This window comes from Salvia splendens, chromosome 7 (assembly GCF_004379255.2).
Source record: "Salvia splendens isolate huo1 chromosome 7, SspV2, whole genome shotgun sequence".
Taxonomy (NCBI): domain Eukaryota; kingdom Viridiplantae; phylum Streptophyta; class Magnoliopsida; order Lamiales; family Lamiaceae; genus Salvia; species Salvia splendens.
This window is the reverse complement of record NC_056038.1, coordinates 36,128,156-36,155,920: the sequence shown is the minus strand read 5'-3', so window position 1 is coordinate 36,155,920 and position 27,765 is coordinate 36,128,156. Positions and strand designations below refer to the sequence as shown.

At 40.8% G+C, this 27,765-nt stretch overlaps 4 protein-coding genes, 1 non-coding gene and 1 pseudogene across 5 annotated transcripts; 4 read left to right on the top strand and 2 right to left on the bottom strand.

Annotated features, from left to right (window-relative positions):
• Positions 1 to 1,839: 1,839 nt before the first annotated feature.
• LOC121742096 (T-complex protein 1 subunit zeta 1-like) lies at positions 1,840 to 6,684 on the top strand. The gene is made up of 15 exons (XM_042135131.1): positions 1,840 to 2,077; positions 2,182 to 2,245; positions 2,785 to 2,920; positions 3,561 to 3,712; positions 3,799 to 3,846; positions 3,995 to 4,087; positions 4,387 to 4,493; positions 4,588 to 4,702; positions 4,790 to 4,876; positions 5,233 to 5,437; positions 5,602 to 5,696; positions 5,865 to 5,933; positions 6,035 to 6,142; positions 6,231 to 6,349; positions 6,429 to 6,684. Exons 1-15 carry the CDS (start codon positions 1,944 to 1,946, stop codon positions 6,502 to 6,504), a joined length of 1,608 nt encoding a protein of 535 aa, XP_041991065.1. The 5' UTR covers positions 1,840 to 1,943; the 3' UTR covers positions 6,505 to 6,684.
• Positions 6,685 to 6,986: 302 nt separating this feature from the next.
• On the bottom strand, positions 6,987 to 18,955 carry LOC121810829 (universal stress protein PHOS32-like). The gene is made up of 2 exons (XM_042211552.1): positions 18,205 to 18,955; positions 6,987 to 7,212 (listed from the first exon to the last, which is right to left on the bottom strand). Exon 1 carries the CDS (start codon positions 18,953 to 18,955, stop codon positions 18,215 to 18,217), a length of 741 nt encoding a protein of 246 aa, XP_042067486.1. The 3' UTR covers positions 6,987 to 7,212; positions 18,205 to 18,214.
• LOC121741576 lies at positions 8,583 to 14,672 on the top strand. The gene has a single exon (XM_042134409.1). The coding sequence runs from the start codon at positions 8,943 to 8,945 to the stop codon at positions 14,577 to 14,579; it is 5,637 nt and encodes a 1,878-aa protein (XP_041990343.1). The 5' UTR covers positions 8,583 to 8,942; the 3' UTR covers positions 14,580 to 14,672.
• LOC121742813 lies at positions 9,495 to 9,601 on the bottom strand. Its single transcript, XR_006038149.1, has one exon. It is a non-coding gene; the product is annotated as a small nucleolar RNA R71 (small nucleolar RNA).
• A 1,759-nt stretch (positions 18,956 to 20,714) lies between the features above and the next one.
• On the top strand, positions 20,715 to 23,584 carry LOC121741103 (G-type lectin S-receptor-like serine/threonine-protein kinase At2g19130). Its single transcript, XM_042133797.1, has one exon. The coding sequence runs from the start codon at positions 20,839 to 20,841 to the stop codon at positions 23,335 to 23,337; it is 2,499 nt and encodes an 832-aa protein (XP_041989731.1). The 5' UTR covers positions 20,715 to 20,838; the 3' UTR covers positions 23,338 to 23,584.
• A 129-nt stretch (positions 23,585 to 23,713) lies between these two features.
• Positions 23,714 to 27,046, top strand: LOC121741104 (annotated as a pseudogene).
• Positions 27,047 to 27,765: the final 719 nt, after the last annotated feature.

Here is a 27,765-nt window from a genome sequence, read left to right as displayed (position 1 = left end):
TAAATTACTAAATTATTAATTAATTTGTTCTGATTTTGTAACTAAACTTTTCTTTTTGTCTGATTTTGTAACAAATCAAGATTTAGCGTAGGTATAGTTTGTTAATATACTTACGTGACGCTATCAGATATCAACTAAACGTAATATTTCCGGCAACAAAACAACAAGTTAAATAATTTCATTAGTTGAAATATGATTTACATTGAGTCATGTTAGCACCAAAATCTTACCTAGTTGCAAATCAAAATAAATCTATAGTTTGATAATATACATACAAATTTTAAAGTTGATATGCAAAATAAGAATTTGGCAAAAGTTAAAAAATTTACAAACAAATACTCATTAATCTATACTATGTGAATATAACAATATGTAAAAAATACTAGTATTTATTTTCCATTGTGGGGTGTCTACAACTATAAATTTGATTTAAATAATGATAATGGCAACCTATTGAAAATATGAAAAATGAGATTTTGAATAACTGAAACCAAGCATACTAATTATCATATTTGGCACCATTGTTCATTTTCTTGAGTAGTACAAAAAATGGAGTGCAAATAAAATAATGAGATACAAGAAAAGTCATAGAATAAAAAAAAGGTGGTGTTTAGGGCATGGGTTGTTTGTGGTGGAGAATTGATGGTTGTTGCTTGTTAAAGGAGGAATGGACGAAATTGATGGTTGGATTTTGGTGTGGCAATTAATCAAACTCCACACAACAACCTCTTCAAACAAGATATTATGTAGATGGTGGTTGGTCATTTTCAAATCATATTCCTTAATTTTCAACCTCATTTTATTGTGTGCCTTTGTCTACCTCATGTTGGTTTTTATGCACGAGGGTGAACATTTTCCCCCCTAATCCAAACTTATTTGAAAATCTAAATTTTGAAATAATATAAATTCTAACCTACCCGAATTATAAAATCCGAAAATCCAAATCATTAAAAATAAATCCGAACCACGCTAATGAATTCAAAAAAATTGAAAATTTCCAAAAAAAAACATGAAAATCCAAAATAAATAGAAATATTTAAATAAAAATATTAATATATATAATTCAGATTCTCAGATATTTTATGTTAAAAAAACCAGGTCGAAGTGAACCAAAAAATCCGAAATTTAAAAAAAAATCCGACTTGATTAGAAAATTAAAAAATCTGAACTGAATTTAATATTAAATTCGGTTTCATTCATTTAGATCATGGATATTTTCCTCATCTCTTGATGTATGAGAACGTATATATTTAATGATTTCATCCATTTAGATCATAGATATTTTCTTTATCCCTTGATGTAAGACAACATATATAATATAATTAGGTGGTGTTCGGTTTTCTAGATAAAATAATATCAAAATATAATCTAAAATTGAGTTGTGAGATCACAAGAGGTTATCTATGACTAATTATCTCATGATTATCCATTTAGGATTGAGTTATCTGATGAACCAAACACACTATATATTTAATTCGGGATACAATCTTGTAAACCGAACGCTCCATGATTTCAAACCCAAAAGTTAATCGTATTAGAAGATCTTTCTAGAAGTAGGTGATTATGACAATCTTTCTAGTTACCTCGGATCTATTTCATAAGTATAAATTAGTTTATCTTATTTTTATAACCAATTAAAAACTCAAGTTTGTCAATTTAGGCAAAGCCCGTTGGGCCATCCAATTCCAAATTCCCGACCCCCTTTGAATAAAAATGCTGGGCTTTGTTGTAGAAATGCATACCCATTTAAAACGGGCCGACCCGTTTAAGTCGCAGCTGAGAGTGCCGGCCCGGGTCCAGGATTTAAAACCCTTCTCTGCCCTTTCTCCCTCTCTCTAACTCCTGCTCGAACCTCCGATCTAGCTCAACATTTCGGCATCACTGCAGCTCTTTCTCTGCTAGCTCCTTGCTATCGGTTATCCGGCGAGTGCGCGACCGTAACGATGTCGTTGAAGGTGTTGAATCCGAACGCTGAGGTGCTGAACAAGTCTCACGCGCTTCACATGAACATCAATGCGGCGAAAGGCCTCCAGGATGTGCTCAAAAGCAATCTCGGCCCAAAAGGAACTATTAAAATGTATATATTCACTCTCCTCGGGCGTTTGTGTGTTTTATGCTTACAATTTTTGGGGTATGTTGTTGGCAATTTGCATTTGGTGATTTGATTTTTGGTGTTTGCAGGCTTGTTGGTGGAGCGGGAGATATTAAGCTCACTAAGGATGGAAACACTCTATTGAAGGAGATGGTTGGTTTCGCACCTTTGTTTTTTTACATTTGGCATATCAAGTGTGTAATCCGGAGTTATTGATTGATTGTAGATGTACACTTCTGATTTGATGTTTGTGTAAATAGTTTCGTTAATAGACTAACTGCTGAAATTTTTGTGTATATGCTACTGGTAATGATGTACTACTATAAAATATATTCTGTGGAAAATGTGTTAGAACATATTTTGACAGTGTGTTGTTATATTCTTTCCATGGATCAATTTAAGTTTGTCTTCGGTTGAGAGTTAGGGCATTTGGATGTAAGGGATGTGCATAGTGTTCTCTATATTACTGGGAGAGGAAATTTTCAGAATAGACCTGTATTGCTGTAATGGTAGATGACATAATCAAGTGAAAGAAAGGCACACTTATCTCGTGAACGATTGAATGAACATTTAGTTTACAGAATTTCTGAGATTATAACTTGTATACAAGCTGAAAATATTAGCAGCAAAGTGAATACGTCAATGTATATCTACTGTTTCATTCTTGAAGTATGGAACTTTTTTGTTCACAGCAAATACAAAGCCCTACAGCCATAATGATTGCTCGGACTGCTGTTGCACAAGATGAAACCAGCGGAGATGGTACCACTTCTACTGTTATCTTTATTGGTGAGCTCATGAAACAGTCAGAGCGATACATAGATGAAGGTAAGCTGAACTAACTTTCTTAAGCTATCCGGCTATAACTCCTTATGGGGTCATAAATACTTTTTTCGATATTGTTAGTGTCGGGCATTGCACTGATATATCAAATGTAATTACCTTTAAGTGAAGGAGAGTGAAGTAAAGTAAATAGTTCCTTCCAGAATGAGTACTAATGTAATAGGAAGCCTTTTATGGCGTATGCGATAACCTTCTTTGACCCCTTCACTGCACAAAAATTTCTATATTATGTGCACTTGTCTCGCTATTTGTACATCCCAGAGTCTTTGTGATAATGTTGTTCGTGCTTGAGGAGAAAATACTACTCCCTCCGTTCCATAGTAGTGAAGGCATTTCTTTTCGGCACGAAGATTAAGAAAAATTGTGTTAAGTAAAGGAAAATAAAGTAGGAAATGAAAAAGGTAGAGAGATGAATAGATAATAAAGTAAGTGAGAAAAATTGTGTTGACTTACTAAAAAAGGAAATGCCTCCACTACTATGGAACGTAGTCACGTACCAAAATGACAAAATGACTCTACTACTATGAAACGGAGGGAGTACATATCACGATATGTTTAAACCAGTTGCAATTTTTACACAGTGAAAATAAATGGTAATTCTGAAACTTGAGCAATCCTATTGTAGGAATGCATCCACGTGTTCTAGTTGATGGATTGGAAATAGCTAAAAGAGCAACACTCCAGTTTCTAGAAAAGTTCAAGACTCCTGTAGTGATGGGTGATGAACCTGATAAAGAGATACTCAAGATGGTGGCAAGAACAGCATTAAGGACGAAGGTTTTCCTCTGCCTCTCTATCTGTGAGTAATGTTTATAACTATTAAGTAGTATACTTACACCGTATACCTGTTTGTTTTCGTGCAGTTATACGAGTCACTGGCTGACCAACTAACTGACATTGTCGTAAATGCTGTAAGTTCTTGAATTCTAATTTATTTTCATGTCCTAGTTTCATAGGCAATGTTGATGTATGATAGTAGCTAATATGCGATTATGCACCTAAAGTAAATTGCCACTTGCCTTCTTTTTCAAATTTCAAGATGTTCTCATGATGTTTCAGGTTCTCTGCATCCGCAAGCCTGAAGAGCCTATTGATCTTTTTATGGTTGAGATAATGCACATGCGCCACAAGTTTGATGTAGATACTCGTTTGGTATGTTACTTAAATGACATATTATTCTTTTGACGTTTGCAATCAAATGTCGAATATGATTTTGTTACTTATAAGTGTAAACATTGCTTTTAAAAAGAAGCAATGTCTACCCTACCTCTGTCCCTTGTCATATACAATTGCTCTAGTTAAAGTTATGTCTGCTTCAATGGTTGTGTCCTGGGATATATTTGTTTGCTTGAGCTTGTGCCTGTTGGTTGGTGTGTCATATTGCATAGTGATGTCTGTATTTTTACTTATCACTGATGTGATCATACTCATTATCTTACCACCGTGTCTAGGTTGAAGGCCTTGTTCTTGACCATGGCTCGAGGCATCCAGATATGAAACGTCGAGCAGAGAACTGTTACATTTTGACTTGTAACGTATCACTAGAGTATGAAAAAAGGTAACTTTTGTGTGTTGTGCCTTTTTTTTTGCTTTCTCAGTTAGTTCTTTTGATATCTGTGATCTGATCTGTAAGATTGACCATATATTATCAGTGAAGTAAATGCAGGATTCTTTTACTCGAGCGCAGAACAGAGAGAAGCAATGGTTGCAGCAGAAAGGAGATCTGTTGATGAGAGGGTCCAAAAGATTATTGATTTAAAGAATAAGGTTTATATGTCACCCTATGCCATTGGGATGATCGATTATTTGCAATATTTCCAAGTCAAAGATGATAACCCCTAGTGTTTCTTTCAGGTGTGTGCTGACAATGACAGCAACTTTGCTGTATTCAATCAGAAAGGGATTGATCCTCCATCATTGGATCTTCTTGCTCGAGCTGGAGTAAGTTACCCTTACTAACTGTGACTGAAATATGACTCATTGTTTCTTATAGTTCTACTCACTATTAGGTGTCAAATTATACTTGTTTGATCTGTCAATGAGTTAGTGAGCCCCCCTTTCCGCCTTAGGAGAAAGATAAAGAAGATAGAGGAGAGGGGGTTCTCCAGTTGACATCTATTAAAGGAAATCTAAGGGAATATGGTTTACTTGTTATTCCAATTTATATGTTTTCTGCATTATCTAACTTATAGAATTTTGCTGTCGATATTTATTGATTTTGATGGGTTTATACTGAAATTTGTTTCATAACTTTGTGTCCTAATTCTGTTTGTTCTGGTTTATTCTACACCTTTTAGATAATTGCCTTGCGAAGGGCGAAGAGGAGAAACATGGAGAGATTGGTTTTGGCTTGTGGAGGAGAGGCTGTGAATTCAGTTAATGACTTAACCCCTGAATGCCTCGGTTGGGCTGGCTTGGTCAATGAACACGTATTGGGAGAAGAGAAGTACACGTTCGTGGAAAATGTCAAAAACCCCCACTCCTGTACAATTCTCATTAAAGGTACTTATAGTTTCTCATATTGATAATTCTGCGTCTCGATGCGTGTTTGCTATGGTATCCTTTATTCTGTTAATTGTTTCTACTTTTGTTGTACTCGTATTCAATTGAGTTTGAACATTTGGTTATATTGATTGGATATCAACTAATGCACTTTGCATATGCAGGGCCAAATGATCATACAATTGCTCAGATTAAAGATGCTGTTCGTGATGGTCTGAGGGCAGTGAAAAATACTATTGAAGACGAAGCTATTGTACTGGTGAGTTGATAAATATGTCGAGTATTTTGTTATTTTAAGGGATATTACACCTTGATTAGTGATATATACTTTTTCAATGGTGATGCTAAAGATTCTGAGTTGACACCTTTTGTTGTATGTGCAATAAACTTACGATCTCGTCTCTCTATTATCTTCTGTGTATCACAGGGTGCTGGTGCTTTTGAGGTGGCAGCCAGACAATACCTGGTTAATGAAGTCAAGAAAACTGTTAAAGGAGTATGTTATTTCCGCCTTTTCAAATCCAAAATATCTTTGAACTCATAATTTTTTCTGCTTTTTTCTGGGATTTGCTCTGATGCTGTTGAATCTTTGAATAGCGTGCTCAACTTGGTGTGGAAGCCTTTGCTGATGCGCTGCTTGTGGTTCCGAAGATACTTGCTGAAAATTCAGGTCTCGACACCCAGGATGTGATAATTGAACTCACGGTAAAAATTGCCTAATATCTCCATGCTGTGCTTATTTGTTGAACATCTAAATTATGATCATCACTCGAAACTGCCTCTTTCCTTGCAGGGAGAACATGATAAGGGTAATGTAGTCGGACTTAATCTTCACACGGGAGAACCCATCGACCCTCAAATGGAGGGCATCTTTGACAATTACTCAGTCAAGCGTCAGCTTATAAACTCAGGGTATATGTCAAGAAACTTAATTGTGTAATAGCCCTCATTTTTTTTGCCCCGTTTCTTATACATGTTGGTGAAATTGCAGGCCTGTGATTGCGTCGCAGTTGCTACTTGTGGACGAGGTGATCCGTGCTGGCCGTAATATGCGGAAACCAAGCTAGGTTGTAGCGAGTTTTTTCATGTTTTCTCACACAGATGTGATGCTGTGCTTGCTAATATCATTTAGTTTACCTGTTCTGTAATGGTCTCTTGAATTTTTACTCATAAATTTGCTTGGAATTATTTACGAGTTTGAAGATGGTAGTGTTTTTTATTTATACATATTTTTCTTGAGGTGTGAATCATTTGTATTTTTAGTCTATGAACCTAACATATGCTGATTTACACAACTGATGTGAGATGAGACAAGTTTATTGCATGGATATCCATAATAAGATAATCTCACTTTTTATAAATGAAATCTAATTTCAATCTCAACCTTTTTAGATGAATCTTTGCAGAACCACAAAAATTTCTTATGCAACTTTTACCCATATTTGAGTACATGATCAAGCTGAACTAAAAATATCTCAGTAATAAAAGTAATTCAACATATTTGAAAAGTATTAAACAATCTCGAAATTCAGTCAGTAAGGGAGGGCCAACTTAAGATTTAAATGATTGTTGAAACGTATAAATACAAAACTGAAAACTATAAGATAGCTTGAATAAGATTTATATGAACGAAAAATTTATTTCTTCAAGCTCCAAAATTCTTCAAGACATAAGTTGCTATCAGGCATGGTATTGTGATTAATTAGCATTTGGGGCTAATTAATCCAAACTCTAGCATTCTGATTCCGGCCACTCTTGAATCTATAAAAAGATAACTGCAAAAAATTTAAAAGAGAGAGAATTCAAGCATTAGTAGTACAACTTATAACTTGAACGTACTAGTCTTTCAATAGCAAAAAAATGCATGTACTGATGCGAAGCATTTTTCCTATACTTTTCCCCCGTAGACTAAACATTTCTATGTTAATTATAACTCACCAAGTCGTGCTTTGAGTGTAGTTTCGGGTGTTAGAAGCTGGAAGTTCGTCGGAAATGCATAGCTGAGATTCCAGAGAGTTCGCCCGGTCGGGCGATTCTGAGCTTCTAAAACGCCCGGTCGGGCGTTACGCATGAGGATTCCAGAAAGTTCGCCCGGTCGGGCGATTATTGACGACACAAAACGCCCGGTCGGGCGTTTCCCCACGATACCTCCAGAAGCCTTTCGCCCGGTCGGGCGATTATCCCTTCTAATTTCGCCCGGTCGGGCGTTTGGTGGTTCAACTGTATTTCAGCAGTTTTCTCGGCAGTTTTGCTGGGGAAATAAAAAGAGAAAGGACGGATTTTACAAGAAAAGGGGGAAGACAGAAGGGAGAAGAAGGAAGAAGAGAAGAGAAGGAGGAAAATCTACCCGACACTCCGACGATCCGACTCCGCCATCCAATTCTACTCCGAAAGAGCATGCCTTCTACGGTTTTAATCATTGAATTTATCATGTATCAAGGCTAGGCTCATTTGTTGCTCCAAGTTGTGAATTAGACTCGTTAGAATGCTTCTACACTTTTGAACTCACGTTTGATATCATTGATTGTGTTTAATGCGTAATTCTATTACTTTAGAGGCATCTGTTGTGATAGATATCTAATCCTTGTTTATTGTCTCTTTAACATAGACATGGATGGATTAATCAATTGTTATGCTATCAAATTAAAATTGTTCAGAGGATAATTTGATAGTGGATTAGGTAAGCTCGTATAGTAGTTGATGTTAGATTCCCGCGCTTCCGCAGGAGTTGAATGCCTTCGAAAATTAATTCATGGAACAAGTGTTCAGCTGACTGTGAATTATACGTCGCAAACATGTTCAGTGCAAGCGATTAGGTTGATAAGTTAATCCCAAATTTGTGTGTGATAAATGTGTAGAATGATTCGAGTCTAAGGAGCAACTTGGAGTGACCTGTTTTTCTCGTGTTTAAAATCCTTGCGTAGTTAGTTTGTTAACTTAGTGTCATTAATCATCAAAACCAAAAATCGAACCTTTTTATGCTTTGTTTAGTGTTAAGTTTTAATAATCATTCCCTTCCCTGTGGATCGACACCTAAAATACTACACACGAAGCTGTATTCTCGCAGTTAGTGATAATATTTGGGTAATTAAATTGAACTTGCGTGCGAAATTGATATGTTTTACAAACCAGTATTATCCACATCAAGTTTTGGCGCCGTTGCCGGGGAAGGCAATCGATTATTTAGCTTATAGTTTGTTTGTTTTTATTTTGTTTGATTTTTCTTTTTGAGTTTTATAGGTACATTGTTCGTGTTCTACGGTGTGATAGCCATCTACCACGTCCGGACTTGAAGACGAAGGAGTGTATTCTTTTAGGTAATTTTTAGCTAACTCTTAGTTTAGTTTTAGGTAGTTTTGTTTGCACACTAGCACACACGTTTTATAGGACTTACCCCGAAGTTGTCGAGAGGTCTCGCTTTCGGTAATTAGGAAATATTTTATGCTTGTGCTTGGTGTATTTTCTGTTGTGTAGGTAAAAATAAAAATAAAAATAAAAAAAGTGAATGCACACGCGATCACAGGGTACACCACCGTTTGGGTTGCTCTGTTATCAAAGAAGAAGAGTTAGAGGATCGCCTACTGAAATCTTCCCGGACTATCCGAGTCCAATTAGAGGCAACTTGTTCAGCGAGCCGAGTACAGAAAGAGATTCAGAATCAGAAAGTGAGATGGCAGATAACAATGAGATACCACCACCTGTTGTGAGGTTTGGCGATACACTGAGATCGGGAATTGAGTACCCCGGAGAGTTTGCTTATGCGAACAACAACATCAACATTCCACCTCACTATATTAGTTTGGTGAATGGGGGGAATCTTTTCCATGGACGGGATGATGAGGACCCGGTGAGCCACCTCAATGCCTTCTACGAGTTGACGAACTCTCACAGACCCCCGAATGTGGAACACAATCTAATCAAGAGGGTCTTATTCCCATTTTCTCTGAGGGAGAAAGCAAGAGCTTGGTATGACTCTATCCCGGGCTACAACATAGCAACGTTCCAAGAGTTGAAGACGTTGTTCCTCTTGGAATACAATTCTCCTATGAAGATTGAGAAGTTGAGAGAGGAGATCACCTCTTTCCGACAAAAGTATGACGAGTCCTTCGCGGAAGCATGGAAGAGATTCACGGAATTGATAAGGAAATGCCCAAGTCACGGACTAGCTCCGGGGCATGACCTTTTGAAATTCTACAAGGGACTCAATAATGAAGGCACGGGACTAGTTACTGCAGGCTCTAATGGAAACCTGGATGACTTAACGCATGAGGAGGTGAGAGCCTTATTCCAAAGGTTGGCTAACAATCAACGGAACTGGCACAACCCAAGGAGAGCAGCGGAGAAAGGAGGAGACACATTCGGTGCTACAAAGGATGCAGAGAGAGTATCTGCAATTGAAGCTCAACTGGCGGACATTAGCACTCAAATGTCGTCGATGACAAAGGCAGTTAAATCTCTTCAACTGACTCCTCAACCCCAAGCTGTGACGGTGATGAGATGTGGGTTGTGCCAAGGCGGGCATCATACTGATCAGTGCCCAAGTCTTCAAGGACCACCTGTGGAAGATGTGAACTATATTGGCAACAATCGCCAAGGGTTCAATCAAGGCAACCAATACAACAATCAGCAAAATTGGAGACCTCAACAAACGGGATGGAATCAGGCTGGTCCTAGCAACAACTCGGGAAATCAATGGAGGAACAACACTCAACCGCCGGGTTATGAGAAGAAGCCAACCGTCGAGGATCAGTTGGGGCAGATTCTCTCTTTCATGACTAAGAGTCAAAAGGAGAACGAAAATTTCAAGGAAAGGACGGTGGAAAAGTTTGGGCAGATGGATGCGACAATGAGGAATCTTGAGACGCAGATAGGGCAGCTTGCCACGGCATCACACACGAGGATTCCTAACACCATCCCGAGCAATACCGTACCTAATCCGAGAGGCAATGAACAGTGTAAGGCAGTGGTCTTGAGAAGTGGTCGTGAGTTGGATTCAACACCATCAATGGACGGCCAAGGTACTTCCGGCATCTCACACGCAGGGGCGGATGAGATGTTAGGCTTGCATTCCTCGCACGCAGGGGCGGACGAGGCATGTAAGGGAAGTCCCGCGTTGGTGCAGGGTGCCCAACATGGTCAAGAACAGGCTGCATCCGGCAGCAAGGAAAATGGTGTAGAAGCCGAGTTAAGTGAGAAGTTTTTGGCAGAAAAGAAGGGAAAGCAGAAAGTAGAGATGGGATCAAATGGACAGCTGATGACAAGTCCGGCATTAGACCCGAAAAGCAAGTTCAACTTCCCTGATCACATTCCTCCTCCACCATATCCACCGAAGAGGAAGAACAGAGCTCCAAAGGAGAAAAGCTTCGAGTGGATGATGAACGTGATTCGAAAAGTGAATGTGGATGTATCGTTGGTGGACCTCTTCACTAATTTCCCCAAGTTCTCCAAGTTCTTTAAGGACATGATGGCAAACAAGGAGAAACTTCAAGACGAGGGAATAGTGGCATTGAGCATGAATTGCTCACAATTGATTTCGGGAATGATGCCCATGAAGAAGAGGGATCCGGGAAGTTGTGTGATTCCTTGTGAGATAGGCAACACAATTTTTACCAAATGTCTATTGGATCAAGGATCGGGGATCTCACTGATGGCATTGAAAACAGCACGTGCCATTGGACTGGAGAACAGAATGGAGCCCATCGACATTGCTCTACAACTGGCTGATCATTCCATTGTGAAGCCCACTGGAATAGTAGAGGATGTCTTGGTCAAGGTAGACAAGTTCGTCATCCCCGTTGATTTCATAGTATTGGATATGCCCGAGGACAAAGAGGTACCTATTCTGTTTGGTAGACCGTTTCTTGCCACGGGAGATGTGTTGTTAGGAGCTAAAGACAACTCTGTCACGTTTAGAATTAATGGTGAGCAAGTGACCATTAATGTGGAGAAAGCGATGAAGCATCCTAGTGATGCAAAAGCGTGCTTTAGAGTTGATGTCCTCGACAAGTGTATCTTTGACAAGATGCGTTGCTCGGCAAGTATAGAAGGAAGCGTTTATGATAAGGGGAGCTTGGAAAGAGACTTTGGTTCGACAATTAAAGTTGATTTTGATTTTGATGAAAGTGAGGATGCTCAAATTGATCGACCAAGTCTAGAGAATGAATGTGTGGTGGATACTTTCGTGGCGGATGTGCAGCCCTCAATTGAAGTACCACCAAAGCTAGAATTGAAGCCACTCCCGACAAATCTGAAATACGCATTCCTTGGTGAGGATGAATCTTTACCGGTTGTGATATCGGCGATGTTGAATGATGAAGAGGAATTGAAGTTGATAGAGCTACTGAAGTCACACAAGAAAGCTCTAGGTTGGTCCATTGCCGACATCAAAGGAATTAGCCCCGCAATATGCATGCATAAAATCTTGATGGAAGATGGAGCTAAGCCGGTAAGAGAGAGACAAAGGAGGTTGAACCCACTTATGCAGGAAGTGGTTGAAAAAGAAGTGAAGAAATTGCTGAAATATGGGATGATCTATCCCATTTCCGATAGTGAGTGGGTTAGCCCGGTACAATGTGTACCAAAGAAAGGGGGAATAACCGTGACCGTCAATGAGAAGAATGAGGTTTTGGCAACTCGATTGGTGAACTCATGGAGAGTTTGCATGGATTATAGAAAGTTGAATACGGCGACGAGAAAAGATCACTTCCCGTTGCCATTTCTGGATCAGTTGCTCGATAGGATTGCGGGTTATTCCCATTATTGCTTTCTTGATGGATATTCGGGGTACAATCAGATTGCAATTGCCCCGGAAGATCAAGAAAAGACGACATTCACATGTCCTATTGGAACTTATGCCTTCCGCCGGATGCCTTTTGGTTTGTGTAATGCACCGGCTACATTCCAACGTTGCATGATGGCAATTTTTTCTGATATGAATGAAGACATCATGGAGATCTTCATGGATGATTTCTCCGTCTTTGGATCCTCATTTGACTTTTGCTTAGAAAACTTGAGACGGGTCCTACAAAGATGTGAAGAATCAAATCTCGTGCTCAATTGGGAAAAGTGTCAGTTCATGGTCAAGGAAGGCATAGTGTTGGGACACAAGGTGTCAGAGTTGGGGTTGGAGATGGATAAGGCGAAGATTGATGGGATCTCAAAGTTACCTCCCCCGACGAATGTGAAGGGCATCCGTAGTTTCCTTGGACACGCGGGATTCTACCGACGTTTTATAAAGGATTTTTCAAAGATTGCAAAGCCACTTTGCAACTTGCTTGAAAAGGATGCCAAGTTCGTCTTTGATGGGAAATGCCTTGAGGCATTTGAATTGCTGAAGAAAAAGCTAGTCGAAGCTCCTATTATTATCACACCCGACTGGTCAAAGCCGTTTGAGCTGATGTGTGATGCTTCGGACTATGCTGTGGGGGCCGTTCTAGGCCAAAGGAGAGACAAGGTTCTACACGCTGTCTACTATGCTAGCAAAGTACTCAACGAAGCTCAACTGAATTACACCACGACAGAGAAGGAAATGCTAGCAGTAGTGTATGCTTTTGAGAAGTTTCGTGCTTACTTACTTGGCACGAAGGTGGTAGTGTTTACGGATCATTCGGCTATCAAGTACTTGATGAACAAGAAAGATGCAAAGCCTCGGTTGGTGAGGTGGATCCTTTTACTACAAGAGTTTGATGTGGAAATCAAAGACAAAAAGGGGACCGAGAATTTGGTAGCCGATCATCTGTCTAGATTAGAGGGATTGGAAGAGACGGAAGATGAAAGAAAGAAAAGGATAAATGAGAAATTTCCCGACGAGCAAGTGTTGCAAGTGGAGGCTCGGGAAACATATGTGCCGTGGTTTGCCAATTTGGCAAACTACCTTGTCACGGGCATTATACCAGAAGGGTTGTCATCTAACCAAAAGAAGAAGTTTTTGAGTGACACCCGCACATATGTTTGGGAAGATCCGTTTCTCTTCCGGATTTGTAGTGATGGAGTGATTCGAAGGTGCGTTGGAGAGCATGAGCACCTTCAGATTTTGTCTGCATGCCATGATTCGTTGTATGGCGGCCACTTTGGAGCACGACGAACTGCTTTTAAAGTGCTTCAGTCCGGATTCTTTTGGCCATCGATCTTCAAGGATGCAAAAGCCTATGTAGAACGATGTGACAGTTGCCAAAGAGCCGGCAATATCTCGTGGAGGAATGAAATGCCGATGAATAATATTCACGAGGTAGAACTTTTCGATGTTTGGGGAATAGACTTCATGGGACCGTTTCCCAAGTCTAATGGGCAGCAATACATTCTCGTTGCTGTCGACTACGTATCTAAGTGGGTAGAGGCAGTGGCCTCGGCAACCAATGATGCCAAAGTGGTGTTGAAATTTATCAAGAATCACATCTTTAACCGCTTTGGGACACCACGAGCCATTATCAGTGATGGAGGAACTCATTTTTGCAACAAATTGTTTGAAAACCTCCTAGGAAAGTATGGTGTCCAACACAAGGTTGCTACCCCTTATCATCCCCAAACAAGTGGTCAAGTTGAAGTCTCCAATCGTGAGATAAAGCGGGTGCTTGAGAAAGTTGTAAGGCCGTCTCGGAAGGATTGGGCTCAAAAGCTAGATGATGCTTTGTGGGCCTATCGAACGGCGTATAAGACCCCGATTGGAACTTCACCATACAAATTGGTATTTGGGAAGGCTTGCCATTTGCCGGTAGAGCTTGAGCATAAAGCTTTTTGGGCTTTGCAAAAGCTTAATTTGGATTATGATGCTGCAGCCGAGAAGAGGATGTGCGATATGAATGAGATGGATGAGTTTAGGCTTCATGCATATGAGAGCGTTGATCTCTACAAAGAGCGTGCTAAGAGGGTACATGATGCAGCCATTAAGCCTCGTCAATTCCATGAGGGACAACTGGTCCTTTTGTACAACTCTCGGCTTAGACTGTTTCCGGGCAAGCTCAAGTCAAGATGGTGGGGTCCCTATGTGGTGCACAAGGTATACCCCTATGGTGCTGTGGATGTTCGGGATCAGAAGAATGGTAGCATTTGGAAGGTGAATGGCCAACGCTTGAAGGCCTATGTTGGAGTTGAAAGTGGCACGGAGACAGAAGAGGTGGTCACACTAGAGAATCCGAAAGTGTAGACCAAAGATGAAGAAGGTCGAGCCAACGACTATAAACAAAGGCGCTGATTGGGAGGCAACCCAAGTTTTTTTCTTTCTTTTATCTTTTGGTTTCATATGTTGGAGGTTTTGTTTGCTCAATTCTTTCCTCCAACATTTATTTTGAATTGAGTGTTCTTTTTGTAGTTTTTGTTTTTTTTTGTAGGAGCAACTGGGAGTTAGGATTGGAGCTTAGGAGGAAGCACACCTGCAAAGGATTTTTACACCCACCCTCCCACCCGAATGCACTATGGACGTCATGCCAAGTTTGGGGGAGTTTCCTTTCCCTTTACTTTATTTGTCTTCTTTGCATGCATTGAGGACAATGATGCATTCAAGTTTGGGGGGGGGTTATGAATGATTTGTGTTGTATGTTTTTTGGGTGTTTTGCGTGATAAAGATGTTTTGAATCTATGTAGTTGACGGGTGCATGCTTTATCTTCGGCTTTCTGGTTGGGAAATCTTGCTTAATTTTACTTGAACTTTGAAGCCTAGGATGAATAGAATGGGTGCATGGATCTTTGTGAAAAAGCATGTCGTGATAACATCCGATTTCTTGAGTTGAGGAGAGTATGAAAATCGCATGACTTGTGGAAATTATGTTGGATTGATTTGCTTTATCGAGTGAAGTGCTTGCGTTCGTTTGTGTTAACGATTTGGGAGGATAAGGCACTAGGATGAACTCCATGGCCAAATGATCACATGCCTAGTCCATCAAATGATCCCCTAGAAGCCACCTTGAGCTTAATTTCTTATTCTTTGTGTAAACACTTAGCCAAACACTTAGCCACTGAAATAAGCCTAATTTTAGCCTCATCGATAGACCTTGCTACTATTTGGGTGCTAAATACAAGTTGAGCTTTGTGGTTTGAGTTTGAGTGTGGGTGGTGAGTTGTAAAGAGTAGACATTTCTAGACTTGATAGAAGGTGAAAAGAATGAAGTTCTAAGAAAAAAAAAAAAAAAAAAAAAAAAACAAGAACAAGAAAAAGAAAAAGACGACCTCCAAATTCACAAAAGTCGAGGTCTTTACAAAAAAAAAAAAAAAAAAAAAAAAAAAAAATAAGTTTGATGAAATAAAGATAGAGCTTCTATAATTGTGCGATGTAATCTTGTCTAGAATAGATCTCAAGTTTGGGGGAGTTTGAGTTGGGTTGTAATTTTTGGTTGTTCGATCTTTGGAAGGATGTTGTAGGAGGGAAGATTTTGGCACTCAAATGTGTAGCCTTTGAGCTCACTATCCATACTTATCCTACCTCGTCCCTAGCCACATTACAACCTTGAAATAAGACCTTGGACCTAATCGTTGATGCTTGTGGATGTGTGTAAATAGCTTGGTAGAGTTAAAGAAGTTCGGTTTGAAATCTGCGAGTCTATGAGATTAGTAGTGCTTGATGAATCAATGATGACGGTTTGAGTTGTTTGATCGTATGCTCGGACTTACTTTGAAGTGCATCTTGACTTGAAAATCTAGGGGGATGAGTGATTGTTCTTGAGAGTGGGAAATCTCGATTGGAAATGTCGGGGGTTTAGGTCTTGTCACTCACGTCCCTACTTGATTCTTGTTGATGAAAATCTCTTTGCGGGTTAGACTTGGTTGAGTTTTTGTGCTTAAAATGTATCTTGCTCGGGGCGAGCAAGAGCTTAAGTTTGGGGGTATTTGATGCGAAGCATTTTTCCTATACTTTTCCCCCGTAGACTAAACATTTCTATGTTAATTATAACTCACCAAGTCGTGCTTTGAGTGTAGTTTCGGGTGTTAGAAGCTGGAAGTTCGTCGGAAATGCATAGCTGAGATTCCAGAGAGTTCGCCCGGTCGGGCGATTCTGAGCTTCTAAAACGCCCGGTCGGGCGTTACGCATGAGGATTCCAGAAAGTTCGCCCGGTCGGGCGATTATTGACGACACAAAACGCCCGGTCGGGCGTTTCCCCACGATACCTCCAGAAGCCTTTCGCCCGGTCGGGCGATTATCCCTTCTAATTTCGCCCGGTCGGGCGTTTGGTGGTTCAACTGTATTTCAGCAGTTTTCTCGGCAGTTTTGCTGGGGAAATAAAAAGAGAAAGGACGGATTTTACAAGAAAAGGGGGAAGACAGAAGGGAGAAGAAGGAAGAAGAGAAGAGAAGGAGGAAAATCTACCCGACACTCCGACGATCCGACTCCGCCATCCAATTCTACTCCGAAAGAGCATGCCTTCTACGGTTTTAATCATTGAATTTATCATGTATCAAGGCTAGGCTCATTTGTTGCTCCAAGTTGTGAATTAGACTCGTTAGAATGCTTCTACACTTTTGAACTCACGTTTGATATCATTGATTGTGTTTAATGCGTAATTCTATTACTTTAGAGGCATCTGTTGTGATAGATATCTAATCCTTGTTTATTGTCTCTTTAACATAGACATGGATGGATTAATCAATTGTTATGCTATCAAATTAAAATTGTTCAGAGGATAATTTGATAGTGGATTAGGTAAGCTCGTATAGTAGTTGATGTTAGATTCCCGCGCTTCCGCAGGAGTTGAATGCCTTCGAAAATTAATTCATGGAACAAGTGTTCAGCTGACTGTGAATTATACGTCGCAAACATGTTCAGTGCAAGCGATTAGGTTGATAAGTTAATCCCAAATTTGTGTGTGATAAATGTGTAGAATGATTCGAGTCTAAGGAGCAACTTGGAGTGACCTGTTTTTCTCGTGTTTAAAATCCTTGCGTAGTTAGTTTGTTAACTTAGTGTCATTAATCATCAAAACCAAAAATCGAACCTTTTTATGCTTTGTTTAGTGTTAAGTTTTAATAATCATTCCCTTCCCTGTGGATCGACACCTAAAATACTACACACGAAGCTGTATTCTCGCAGTTAGTGATAATATTTGGGTAATTAAATTGAACTTGCGTGCGAAATTGATCTGTTTTACAAACCAGTATTATCCACATCATGTACCCTTGTTGAATTGCTTAAGATTAACTTATCTCGAGATTGTGATTAGTTTGGTCATCCGGGAAGAAGATCAAGATTTATAAGCTAAGAATAATCTTACATATCATTGTATTGAGATTATGTATAAGACCATATCTACTCAATCAAACAACATTCATAAGATTCAATCTTATGTAGTACTCCCTCCGTCCGCTATTAGGAGTCCCATTTCTTGGCGGCACGGGTTTTAAGAAATGTTAAGAAAAGTGGGTGGAAAAAAGGTTAGTGGAATAAGGGTCCCAATTGTATATATTAGTTTTAAATGAAATGTTAGTGGAAGGTGGGACCCTATTACCATTTATGGTAAAAGTGAACCGAGACTCCTATTCGCGGACGGATGGAGTAGTAGTATAAATTCAGCAAATCAAACGCCATCTATACATATTCTACAAAGAACCTCGATTGTTGACATAAAACGCTACACATGTTCTAGAAATCCTATAATTCTAATGTTGTTATGTTTCTTTCTTGCATGAACTACAACAAAACACTCATCCATTCTATGCACACACATGCAATTAGAGGCGGTAGTTAGAAACAATGACAACAATGATTAATCAATCATTCATTCTACTAGCGCAGCGCAGCTCAGTCGGTAAGACGCATACATAAATCATAAAAAAACACTAACCTCTAAAAATTCACTTGGTGAGTTGATCATTGGCATCATGGAACTCATTCTCCTCTTCTCTCTCCTTCTCCGTCTCCTCGTCCTCGTCCCCGTCGTGCTTATACCTCACCACCACGACGGGGCACGCGCAATGCTGCACGCAATAATCGCTAACACTCCCGAGCTTCCCCTCCCTCCGCCCCCTCGCCTTGGCCCCAATGCCGCGGCTGCCCATGATCACCGCGCTCAGCCCGAGCCGCTCCACCTCCAAGCACAGCCTCTCCTTCATGTCGTGGTCCTTCACGATGTGGATCTTCACCGGGACGTGCGCCTCCACGAGCGGCTGCGCGAGGCTCCCCGCCTTCCTGGCGGCGAGGCCGTCGAGCTCTTCCTCCGTCCGCTGTGAGGCGGCGGAGGCGGCCGGGGAGGCCTTGGTGAAGGGGTTGCCGCCGGAGCCGGCGCTGGTGGGGGTGGAGGAGCCCCAGTCGGCGCCGTAGAGGACGGAGGTGGAGCGGACGTGGAGGAGGATCACGGTGTCGCCGGGGCGGATGTAGTTGTCAGCGGCCCACTTCACGGCGAAGGCGCTCTCCTCGCTGAGGTCGACGGCGATGGCGATGCGGCGGAGGGAGGGGGAGGAGGCGGCGTAGAGGGAGTTCGGGGTGGCCGGGGGAGGCGGGAAGCGGGGGGAGGAGGTGTTCACCTGGATGGGGTTGATGTGGATTTTGGGGGGATCGGCGGCGGCGGCGGAGGAAGGCGGCGGCGATGATGACATGGTCGGAGATTTTGGTTTGTGGTTGTGGGATTGTTTTGAGGGAGAGAAGTAAGGAGGGATTTTGATAACGGAAATTGGCCGAAGTTGAAGGTGGAGAGGGGGAGCTCGCCACGTGGAAGCCACGTCATTGTCATACGTGGCGCCATGTCATTGATTATTGGGCCTTTTGTGTGGGCCTTATTATTGGTGATTACTTGAATTATTGGTGTTTAAATCATAATTTTTGTTAACTTTTGATTAATCACATAATTTTTGAAACGCAAATAATTAAACCATAGATTTTTTTACAATTCACAATTGTCGTAAAAGAAAGAAAGTCCGAATAGCGAATACCTAAATCTGTGAATGTCTGAATTGCAGTTCGAGAGTTGTGAACCCCAATCTAGCTCCCACGTAGCGGTGAGTTGCAGATCACAGTCATGAATCGAAACTGCGAAGCTCATATCAAGAAATTTCTAAAATTCAAACTTAAATGATGCAAAGTAAGAAGCTATGGAATTGATTAAAAATATGAAAACGACGTCGTTTCAAGTCTATTTAAATGTGAATGGTTAAAAAAAGCGAAGTTATATCCAAGATCGAAAATCCAACTCACATGCCGCTGCTAATTTCACCGAAAAATTAGTCTTAAATCTTAATGGACAATTGCGAATTATAATAACAATATGATTTAATTTGTAGGGGTTTTAAAAGTTGTGGGATTGATAAAATGTTTAGACTGGGATTTTATATGAATTTGAATGATTTATGTCACAGCTCACAAGTTTCAGATAAAGAAAGCCACAAAGTTAGTGGAAAGTAATGAAAGTGGAAAATATCATAAATAGATTACACCTTTACAACAATTCAACCCTTGAACATGGGATAGTTGGGGTTCTAATTATAATTTCTTCTGTACAAATAAAATGTGAGGAAGAACTATTCATGGAATTCATTGTTTCAAAGAATTGTATTTAGTTTGAATCATTCAATTTCGAGTGTAGGAGAATATACTAACTTTGTATTTACCATGAAAATACACTAACTTTGAATTCAACACGATTTTATCATAACAAGTTTTTCCAGCGACATTTTAAATATGACAAAAAATTCTAATTGACGCAATATTAATTTTTAACGAATTGATGTATAAAAAGTGTAGTATGATTTAGTTCTATGCAAAAATACAATTTTGTTAAGGTTAGAAATTAGTGATAGTTTTAATTAGTTGGGAGAAGCGAGCTATGGAAATTGAACATTAAACATCTCTTAAACTATTGAAATTTAATAATAGTGACACGAGACGTTGTTTTCAAATAATTAATGTGTCACATGTTTTAAGAAAATATTTTAAAACAATATGGCCACCACTAATAATAGTGTGACCCACAAGCCATTTATTATATGTTTGTATGCCTATGCAATGAATAACTTTAATTCGTAATTAAGTCCAATTATCCAATAAGGTTACAAATGAATTTCAACCTCAAGTTTATGTTTAGTTGCTTATATGAAAAAAAAAAACACAGAAATTAGTATATTATAGCTGGCTTTAATTTCGTGTTGCGACAAATACATTTTTTTCCAAAACTTTTGATGATTATCATCCCCCTTTTCTTAATGCTATGACCAGGTCCAAAACCCATTAGCAAAAGATGAAAAATGAGCTTGATAAAAATATTAGACAAAAATTAATAATAATATCTTGATAATTTTACTTATATTAAAACTCATTTTAATTATTGTTATGCACGAGCACGACTCTCTTGCATTGACTCTTTGGTGCGAAATCCACCATTTTTCACTTTTTTTCAATTGACGAATATTCAACTGTTATTTATGAAAACCTTTGAAATGCATAACTGCTTCACTTAATCATCATCATCATCTCTCTGTAAACAGCCATGGTTCTCAGAAACCACAGCTGCTCCCCAATTCATCTCATTCTCCTCTACTTCTGCATCAGCGCTTTCGCTTCCCTCGCCGACGACACCATCTCCGGCAACCGAGCTCTCTCCGGCAACCAAACCCTCGTCTCCACCGGAGATAACTTCGTGCTCGGCTTCTTCAAACCAGGCAAGTCTCCTCGGCACTACATAGGCATATGGTACAACAAAGTCCCCAAACAAACCGTAGTTTGGGTGGCCAATAGAGAAACCCCTGTTTCCGACCCCAATTCCGCCAAACTCCTGATTTCCGCCGGAAACCTAGTTCTGATCAATGAATTAGGGGCTCAGATTTGGTCCACCGCTGTGAATCAAACATCTTCAGTCAATTCCAGCTTAGCTGCAGTGCTTCGCGATGATGGAAATTTGGTTTTGAGCGATGGCTCCGGCTCCGGCTCAAATCCGAGATCCGGACGAGTTCTGTGGCAGAGTTTGGATAATCCGGTGCACACGTGGCTTCCGGGAGGGAAACTGTCGTATGATAAGATCACGAAAGAAAAGCAGCTCTTAACTTCGTGGAAAAATGCGGAAGATCCTGCGATGGGGCTTTTCTCGCTCGAGCTTGATCCGAATGGGAGTCGGTATCTGATTAAATGGAATAGGAGTCAGGGTTATTGGACTAGTGGCGCTTGGAATGGCCATATTTTTAGCTTAGTTCCTGAAATGAGGTTGAATTACATTTATAATTTTAGCTATGTTAATAATGAAAATGAGACATACTTCACGTATTCTCTGTATAATCCTACTATTATATCGCGTTTTATTATGGATGTGTCGGGGCAGATTAAGCAGCTTTCATGGGTTAACGGTGATTGGAACTTGTTTTGGACTCAGCCGAGGGAGCAATGCCAAGTTCATGATTACTGTGGGGGATTTGGTAGCTGCCAGAATGCATTGCCGTTCTGTAGTTGCTTGCCGGGGTTTAGGGTTAGGAATCAGAGTGATTGGGATTTGAATGATTATTTGGGTGGTTGTGTTAGGGAGATGAGCTTGCAGTGTAATGGTAATGGTACTGGTTCTAATGGGAGGGGAGATAGGTTTTGGTCTGTCTCTGATGTGAAATTGCCTGTGAATGAGAAGCAGTTGACGGTTGGGAGTGTTGGAGAGTGTGAGTCGAGTTGCTTCAATGATTGTTCCTGCACGGCTTATGCCTATGAGGAAGGAAGAGGATGTTTAGTTTGGAATGGGGAGTTGGTGAATCTGCAGCGGTTGAATGAAGGAGATGGTAATGGTAAAGTGATTCACATTAGGCTGTCTGCCTCTTCACAAGTATTTTCTGCTTCTAATAACAGTAAGGGGTCTATGATTGGTATTGTTGTGGGCTGTGTTGGTGTTGGCTTGGTCATTGTGGCTGTCGTAGTAGGGTTGATTTGGAGGAGGCGGAGACGTGCAGTTGGGAATTCTAAAGCAGTGGAGGGTTCATTGGTTGCATTTGCATACAAGGACTTGCAGAATGCAACGAAGAACTTCTCGGATAAGTTGGGAGGTGGCGGCTTTGGATCTGTTTTTAAGGGCACTTTACCTGATTCAACTGTCATTGCTGCTAAGAAGCTCGAGAGCATCACACAGGGAGAGAAGCAGTTTAGGACAGAGGTCAGCACGATTGGGACGATTCAACACGTGAATCTTGTTAGGCTCCGTGGCTTCTGCTCCGAAGGTAGTAAGAAGTTGTTGGTTTATGATTACATGGAGAATGGCTCCTTGGACTCGCATCTCTTCTACGCGAATGAGACCAAGTTCTTGGATTGGGAGACGAGGTACCAAATCGCCCTTGGGATCGCTAGAGGGTTGTCGTATCTTCATGAGAAATGCAGGGACTGCATCATCCACTGCGATATAAAACCAGAGAACATATTACTGGATCCTGAGTTCTGTCCCAAGGTGGCGGATTTTGGCCTGGCCAAGCTCATGGGGCGTGATTTCAGCCGTGTCCTCACCACCATGAGAGGAACGAGAGGCTACCTTGCGCCTGAGTGGATATCCGGAGTTGCCATAACAGCAAAAGCAGACGTCTACAGCTATGGGATGATGCTTTTTGAGTTAGTCTCCGGAAGGAGAAATTCTGAGAACTCGGAGAATGGGACTGTCAAATTCTTCCCCTCGTGGGCAGCCAACGCGATTGTCAATGGAGGCGACGTTCTTGTCCTATTAGATCCCGTGTTGGACAGAAACGCTGATGAGGAACAGGTTTTGAAGATTTGCAAGATTGCCTGTTGGTGCATCCAAGATGATGAGAACACAAGGCCTTCAATGGGGCAGGTTGTTCAAATTCTTGAAGGCCTAATGGATGTGAATGTGCCTCCGATCCCTCGTTCGCTCCAGGTCTTTGTTGAGAGCCAGGAACATATAGTGTTCTTCACTGACTCATCCTGTACGGACCAGAGCTCGCAGGCGAAGAGCAACACCTCAAGTGCTTCGACTAACTCCAAGAACAGCGCGTTGTCATCAAAGGGTTAGTCTTACTTCGCATTGACACGATTTGGTTACACATATCCTTTTAGATTCTATTCCAAGAAAATGTTAAGCCATCTAAATAAAACTAAGTTAAGTTAGGAATCTTGACATAGTCAGGTGAAGCTTGACTGAGCTGTACTATAGAGTATATATATGTTTCATTTTCCTGTTTTGTATTTATAGCATTTTGTGATCAAGATTTACAGTTTGTAAGCTTGTTGAATAATAGATAGCAATATGTTGATAAAAATCATGCCTTTTTGTTATTTAACTTATATATATATATATACACTATATGTGGATATAAGAATTCCCTATTATACCCTTAGCCAAAATAGGAATATAAAATATTCATATCTTAAAAAAACAAAAAAAAATTATCCTTCAAAAATATTGTATTAGTTGAGGTAATTATATAGCTCCGTATGTAGGAATAAATACAGTGGCAAAAGACTATAAAGTTAGCTTAATTAAGTTAATAGTTCCTTATTCAAGGAGTAAGTTATATTTTATGGTCTAATTTGTTTGTGCTTTTATGAATATTTTAATAAAAAATTATATTTTTTTTGTGGCTAAAGGGTATAAAGAGAGGATTTCTATTTCTTAATCGTGTCCAGTGATCATTCTAATAAATTGAATGACTCTCTCTTGCATTGACTTTTTCGTGCCAATTTTCATCCTGACCAATCGCATAAATTGAGACTGGGTCTTTTTATTCAAAAAAATAAATAAAAAGAGGATCAATATATTAAAAAAGACCCGGTCTCAATATCTATTGACGAATATTCAACTTTTATTTTGAAAAAATTTCTTAAATACCACAAATATAAACTGCTGAATATTTTAGCCACGCAACAGAATAAAAATTAAATATTTTCGCTTCTGGTTATTGAAAGCTGAACTACCATTGCTGCTGCACTTCAATATCCAAGTCTCCCTCCCTCCCTCCCTCTCTCTCTCTCTCTCTCTCTGTTATCAGCAATGGTTCTCAGAAGCCACGGCTGCACCACGATTCATCTCATCCTCCTCTACTTCAGTGTCAATGCTTTCACCTCGTTCGCCAATGATACTATCTCCGGCTACCAAACTCTCTCCGGAGACCAAACCATCGTCTCCGCAGGGGATAATTTTGTGCTCGGCTTCTTTAAACCAGGCAAGGCTCCTCGGCACTACATAGGCATATGGTTCAACAAAGTCCACAACCAAACTGTAGTTTGGGTGGCCAATAGAGAAATCCCTGTTTCTGATCCCAATACCGCAAAACTCCTGATTTCAGGAGGAAACCTAGTTCTGCTGAATGAATTAGGATCAGAGATTTGGTCCACCGCTGTGAATTCAACATCTGCGGTCAATTCCAGCTTAGCTGCAGTGCTTCGGGATGATGGAAATCTTGTTTTGAGCGATGGCACCGGTTCAAATCCAAGATCCGGGCAAATTTTGTGGCAGAGTTTTGGTAATCCGGTGCACACATGGCTTCCAGGAGGGAAAATTTCCTATGATAAAATCAGTAAAAGGAAGCAGCTCTTAACTTCTTGGAAAAATGAGGAGGATCCTGCAATGGGCCTTTTTTCACTCTAGCTCGATCCGAATGGGAGTCAGTATCTCATAAAATGGAACAGGAGTGAGGAGTATTGGACTAGCGGGGCTTGGAATGGCCATATTTTTAGTTAGGTTCCTGAAATGAGACTGACTTCCTATTTTGATTTTAGCTATGTTAATAATACGAATGAGAGTTATTTCACATATTCTATGCATAATCCTGCTGTTATATCGGGCTTCATCATGGATGTGTCGGGACAGATTAAGCAGCTGACAATTTTTAATGATAATGATTGGAACTTGTTTTGGACTCAGCCGAGGGAGCAATGCCAAGTTCATGATTATTGTGGGGGATTCGGTAGCTGACAGAATGCATTGTCGTTCTGTAGATGCTTGCCAGGGTTTAGAGTTAGAGGTCCGAGTGATTGGGATTTGAAAGATTATTCGGGTGGTTGTGTGAGGGAGATGAGCTTGCAATGTAATGGTTCTAATGGGAGGGGAGATAAGTTTTGGCCTGTCACCAATGTGGGATTGCCTGTGAATGAGGACCTGTTGACAGTTGGGAGTGTTGGAGAGTGTGAGTCGAGTTGCTTCAACGATTGTTCTTGCACGGCTTATGCCTATGATGAAGGGAGAGGATGTTCTGTCTGGAATGGGGATTTGGTGAATCTGCAGCAGTTGAATGAAGGAGATGGTAATGGTAAAGTGATTCACATTAGGTTGTCTGCCTCTTCATTGGTGTTTTCTGGTTCGAAGAATAGTAAGGGGTCCATGATTGGTGTTGTTGCGGGCTGTGTTGGTGGTGCCTTGGTCGTGGTTGCAGTCGTGGTGGGGTTGATTTGGAGGAGGCGGAAACGAGCAGTTGGGAGTTCTAAAGCAGTGGAGGGTTCATTGGCTGTATTTACATATAAGGACTTGCAGAATGCAACGAAGAACTTCTCGGAAAAGTTGGGAGGTGGTGGCTTTGGATCTGTTTTTAAGGGGACTTTACCTGATTCAACAGTCATTGCTGCTAAGAAGCTCGAGAGCATCACACAAGGAGAGAAGCAGTTTAGGACAGAGGTCAGCACGATTGGGACGATTCAACACATGAATCTTGTGAGGCTCCGTGGCTTCTCTTCAGAGGGCAGTAAGAAATTGTTGGTCTGTGATTACATGGAGAATGGATCCCTTGACTCACATCTCTTTCACGCGAACGAGATCAAGTTCTTGGATTGGAAGACGAGGTACCAAATCGCCCTTGGGATCGCTAGAGGGTTGTCCTATCTTCATGAGAAATGCAGGGACTGCATCATCCACTGCGATATAAAACCAGAGAACATATTGCTGGACCCTGAGTTCTGTCCCAAGGTGGCGGACTTCGGCCTGGCCAAGCTTGTGGGGCGTGATTTCAGCCGTGTCCTCACCACCATGAGAGGAACGAGAGGCTACCTTGCACCTGAGTGGATATCTGGAGTTGCCATAACAGCCAAAGCAGATGTCTACAGCTATGGAATGATGCTTTTTGAGCTAGTCTCCGGAAGGAGAAATTCAGAGAGCTCGGAGGATGGGACTGTCAAATTCTTCCCCTCGTGGGCAGCCAACGCAGCTGTCAATGGAGGCGACGTTCTTGGCCTATTGGATCCTGTTTTGGACAGAAATGCTGACGCAGAAGAGGTGCTGAAGATTTGCAAAATTGCCTGTTGGTGCATCCAAGACGATGAGGACACAAGGCCGTCAATGGGGCAGGTTGTTCATATTCTTGAAGGCGTAATGGATGTGAACCCGCCTCCGATCCCTCGTTCGCTCCAGGTCTTTGTTGAGACACAGGAACACACAGTGTTCTTCACTGACTCCTCTACTGACCAGAGCTCGCAGGCAAAGAGCAATGCCTCCTCAAATGCTTAGTTTAACTCCATGAACAGCAGCTCGTTGTCATGAATGGGCTAGCCCGGTAAGACACTGACTCATGACTCGATTTGGATACATACAAACATGCTTTTAGATTCTGTTGCTAATGCACCTAAACATAACTTAGTTGTGCTGAAGATTGATTGAATTGTATTAGAGAGTATATATATGTTTCATTTTCCGTTTTGTATTTATAGCATCATGTATGTAATCAAGATATACATTTTGTAAGCTTGTTGAATAGATAGCTATATGTTGAAAAAAATCATGTCTTTTTGCCTAATCTATACAAAGAGATTGTCTTTTTGCATAGTGTATACTCTTAGCTACCGGCTCTCTTTCTCCGGCAGCTTCTGGTCACCGGAGAAAGCGGCCCCACATGGGAAACAGGTAAAGAAGCATCAATGCAAACACAACCGCTCTAACTCTGCCCCAAACCACAGTGAAAAAGAGAGTGGCAATCAACAGATACAAACCAGGGTTGATCTTGCACGAACACGGCCTTGTCTCGAGGCAAATTTCTCCATGATCAAACGACTCGTTCGAGGAGGGAGAAGAGCTGGAGCTTCCGACTGGAGGCTGCAAGACCTTAGCCTCCTCAACTCCTCCGTCTCTTGTCGTTTTGCCATTACCAAATATCTGCAGATGACCGGAGATTTTCTGGGGTTGTCGAATGCTGCCACCGGATACCTTTATCTTCTGCAAGAGGGCAGAAAAGGGGTCAGTTAACTCGATTTCGAAAGCGTTAACTAACTAACTAACTAACCAGTGAGGCTTTGGGGAGGAGGATTTCAAGAACATGAGAAAGTGGCCTTTTTGAGTTGTTTCTTTGGCTTGAACTTTTGTGACACTTTTTCTTGTGATTAGCATTGGTTTGATCTGTTTGGGTTTCCAACACCAGAGGGTGGAAGCAAGAGAAGAGACCTTTCTTCATTATCATGAAAAAAATTGCAGGGATTTGGATGTTTTTAAAGATTGAAAATTTAGAGGTAAAAAAAAAAC

Excerpts from the sequence above, each read along its gene's own strand:
- LOC121742096 (XM_042135131.1), top strand. The coding sequence starts at position 1,944 with ATGTCGTTGAAGGTGTTGAATCCGAACGCTGAGGTGCTGAACAAGTCT. Across the intron at positions 4,494-4,587 it reads TCACTAGAGTATGAAAAAAG|TGAAGTAAATGCAGGATTCT; the intron begins GTAACTTTTGTG and ends ATATATTATCAG. Across the intron at positions 5,438-5,601 it reads CTGTACAATTCTCATTAAAG|GGCCAAATGATCATACAATT; the intron begins GTACTTATAGTT and ends TTGCATATGCAG.
- LOC121741576 (XM_042134409.1), top strand. The coding sequence starts at position 8,943 with ATGCACACGCGATCACAGGGTACACCACCGTTTGGGTTGCTCTGTTAT.
- LOC121810829 (XM_042211552.1), bottom strand. The coding sequence starts at position 18,955 with ATGTCATCATCGCCGCCGCCTTCCTCCGCCGCCGCCGCCGATCCCCCC.
- LOC121741103 (XM_042133797.1), top strand. The coding sequence starts at position 20,839 with ATGGTTCTCAGAAACCACAGCTGCTCCCCAATTCATCTCATTCTCCTC.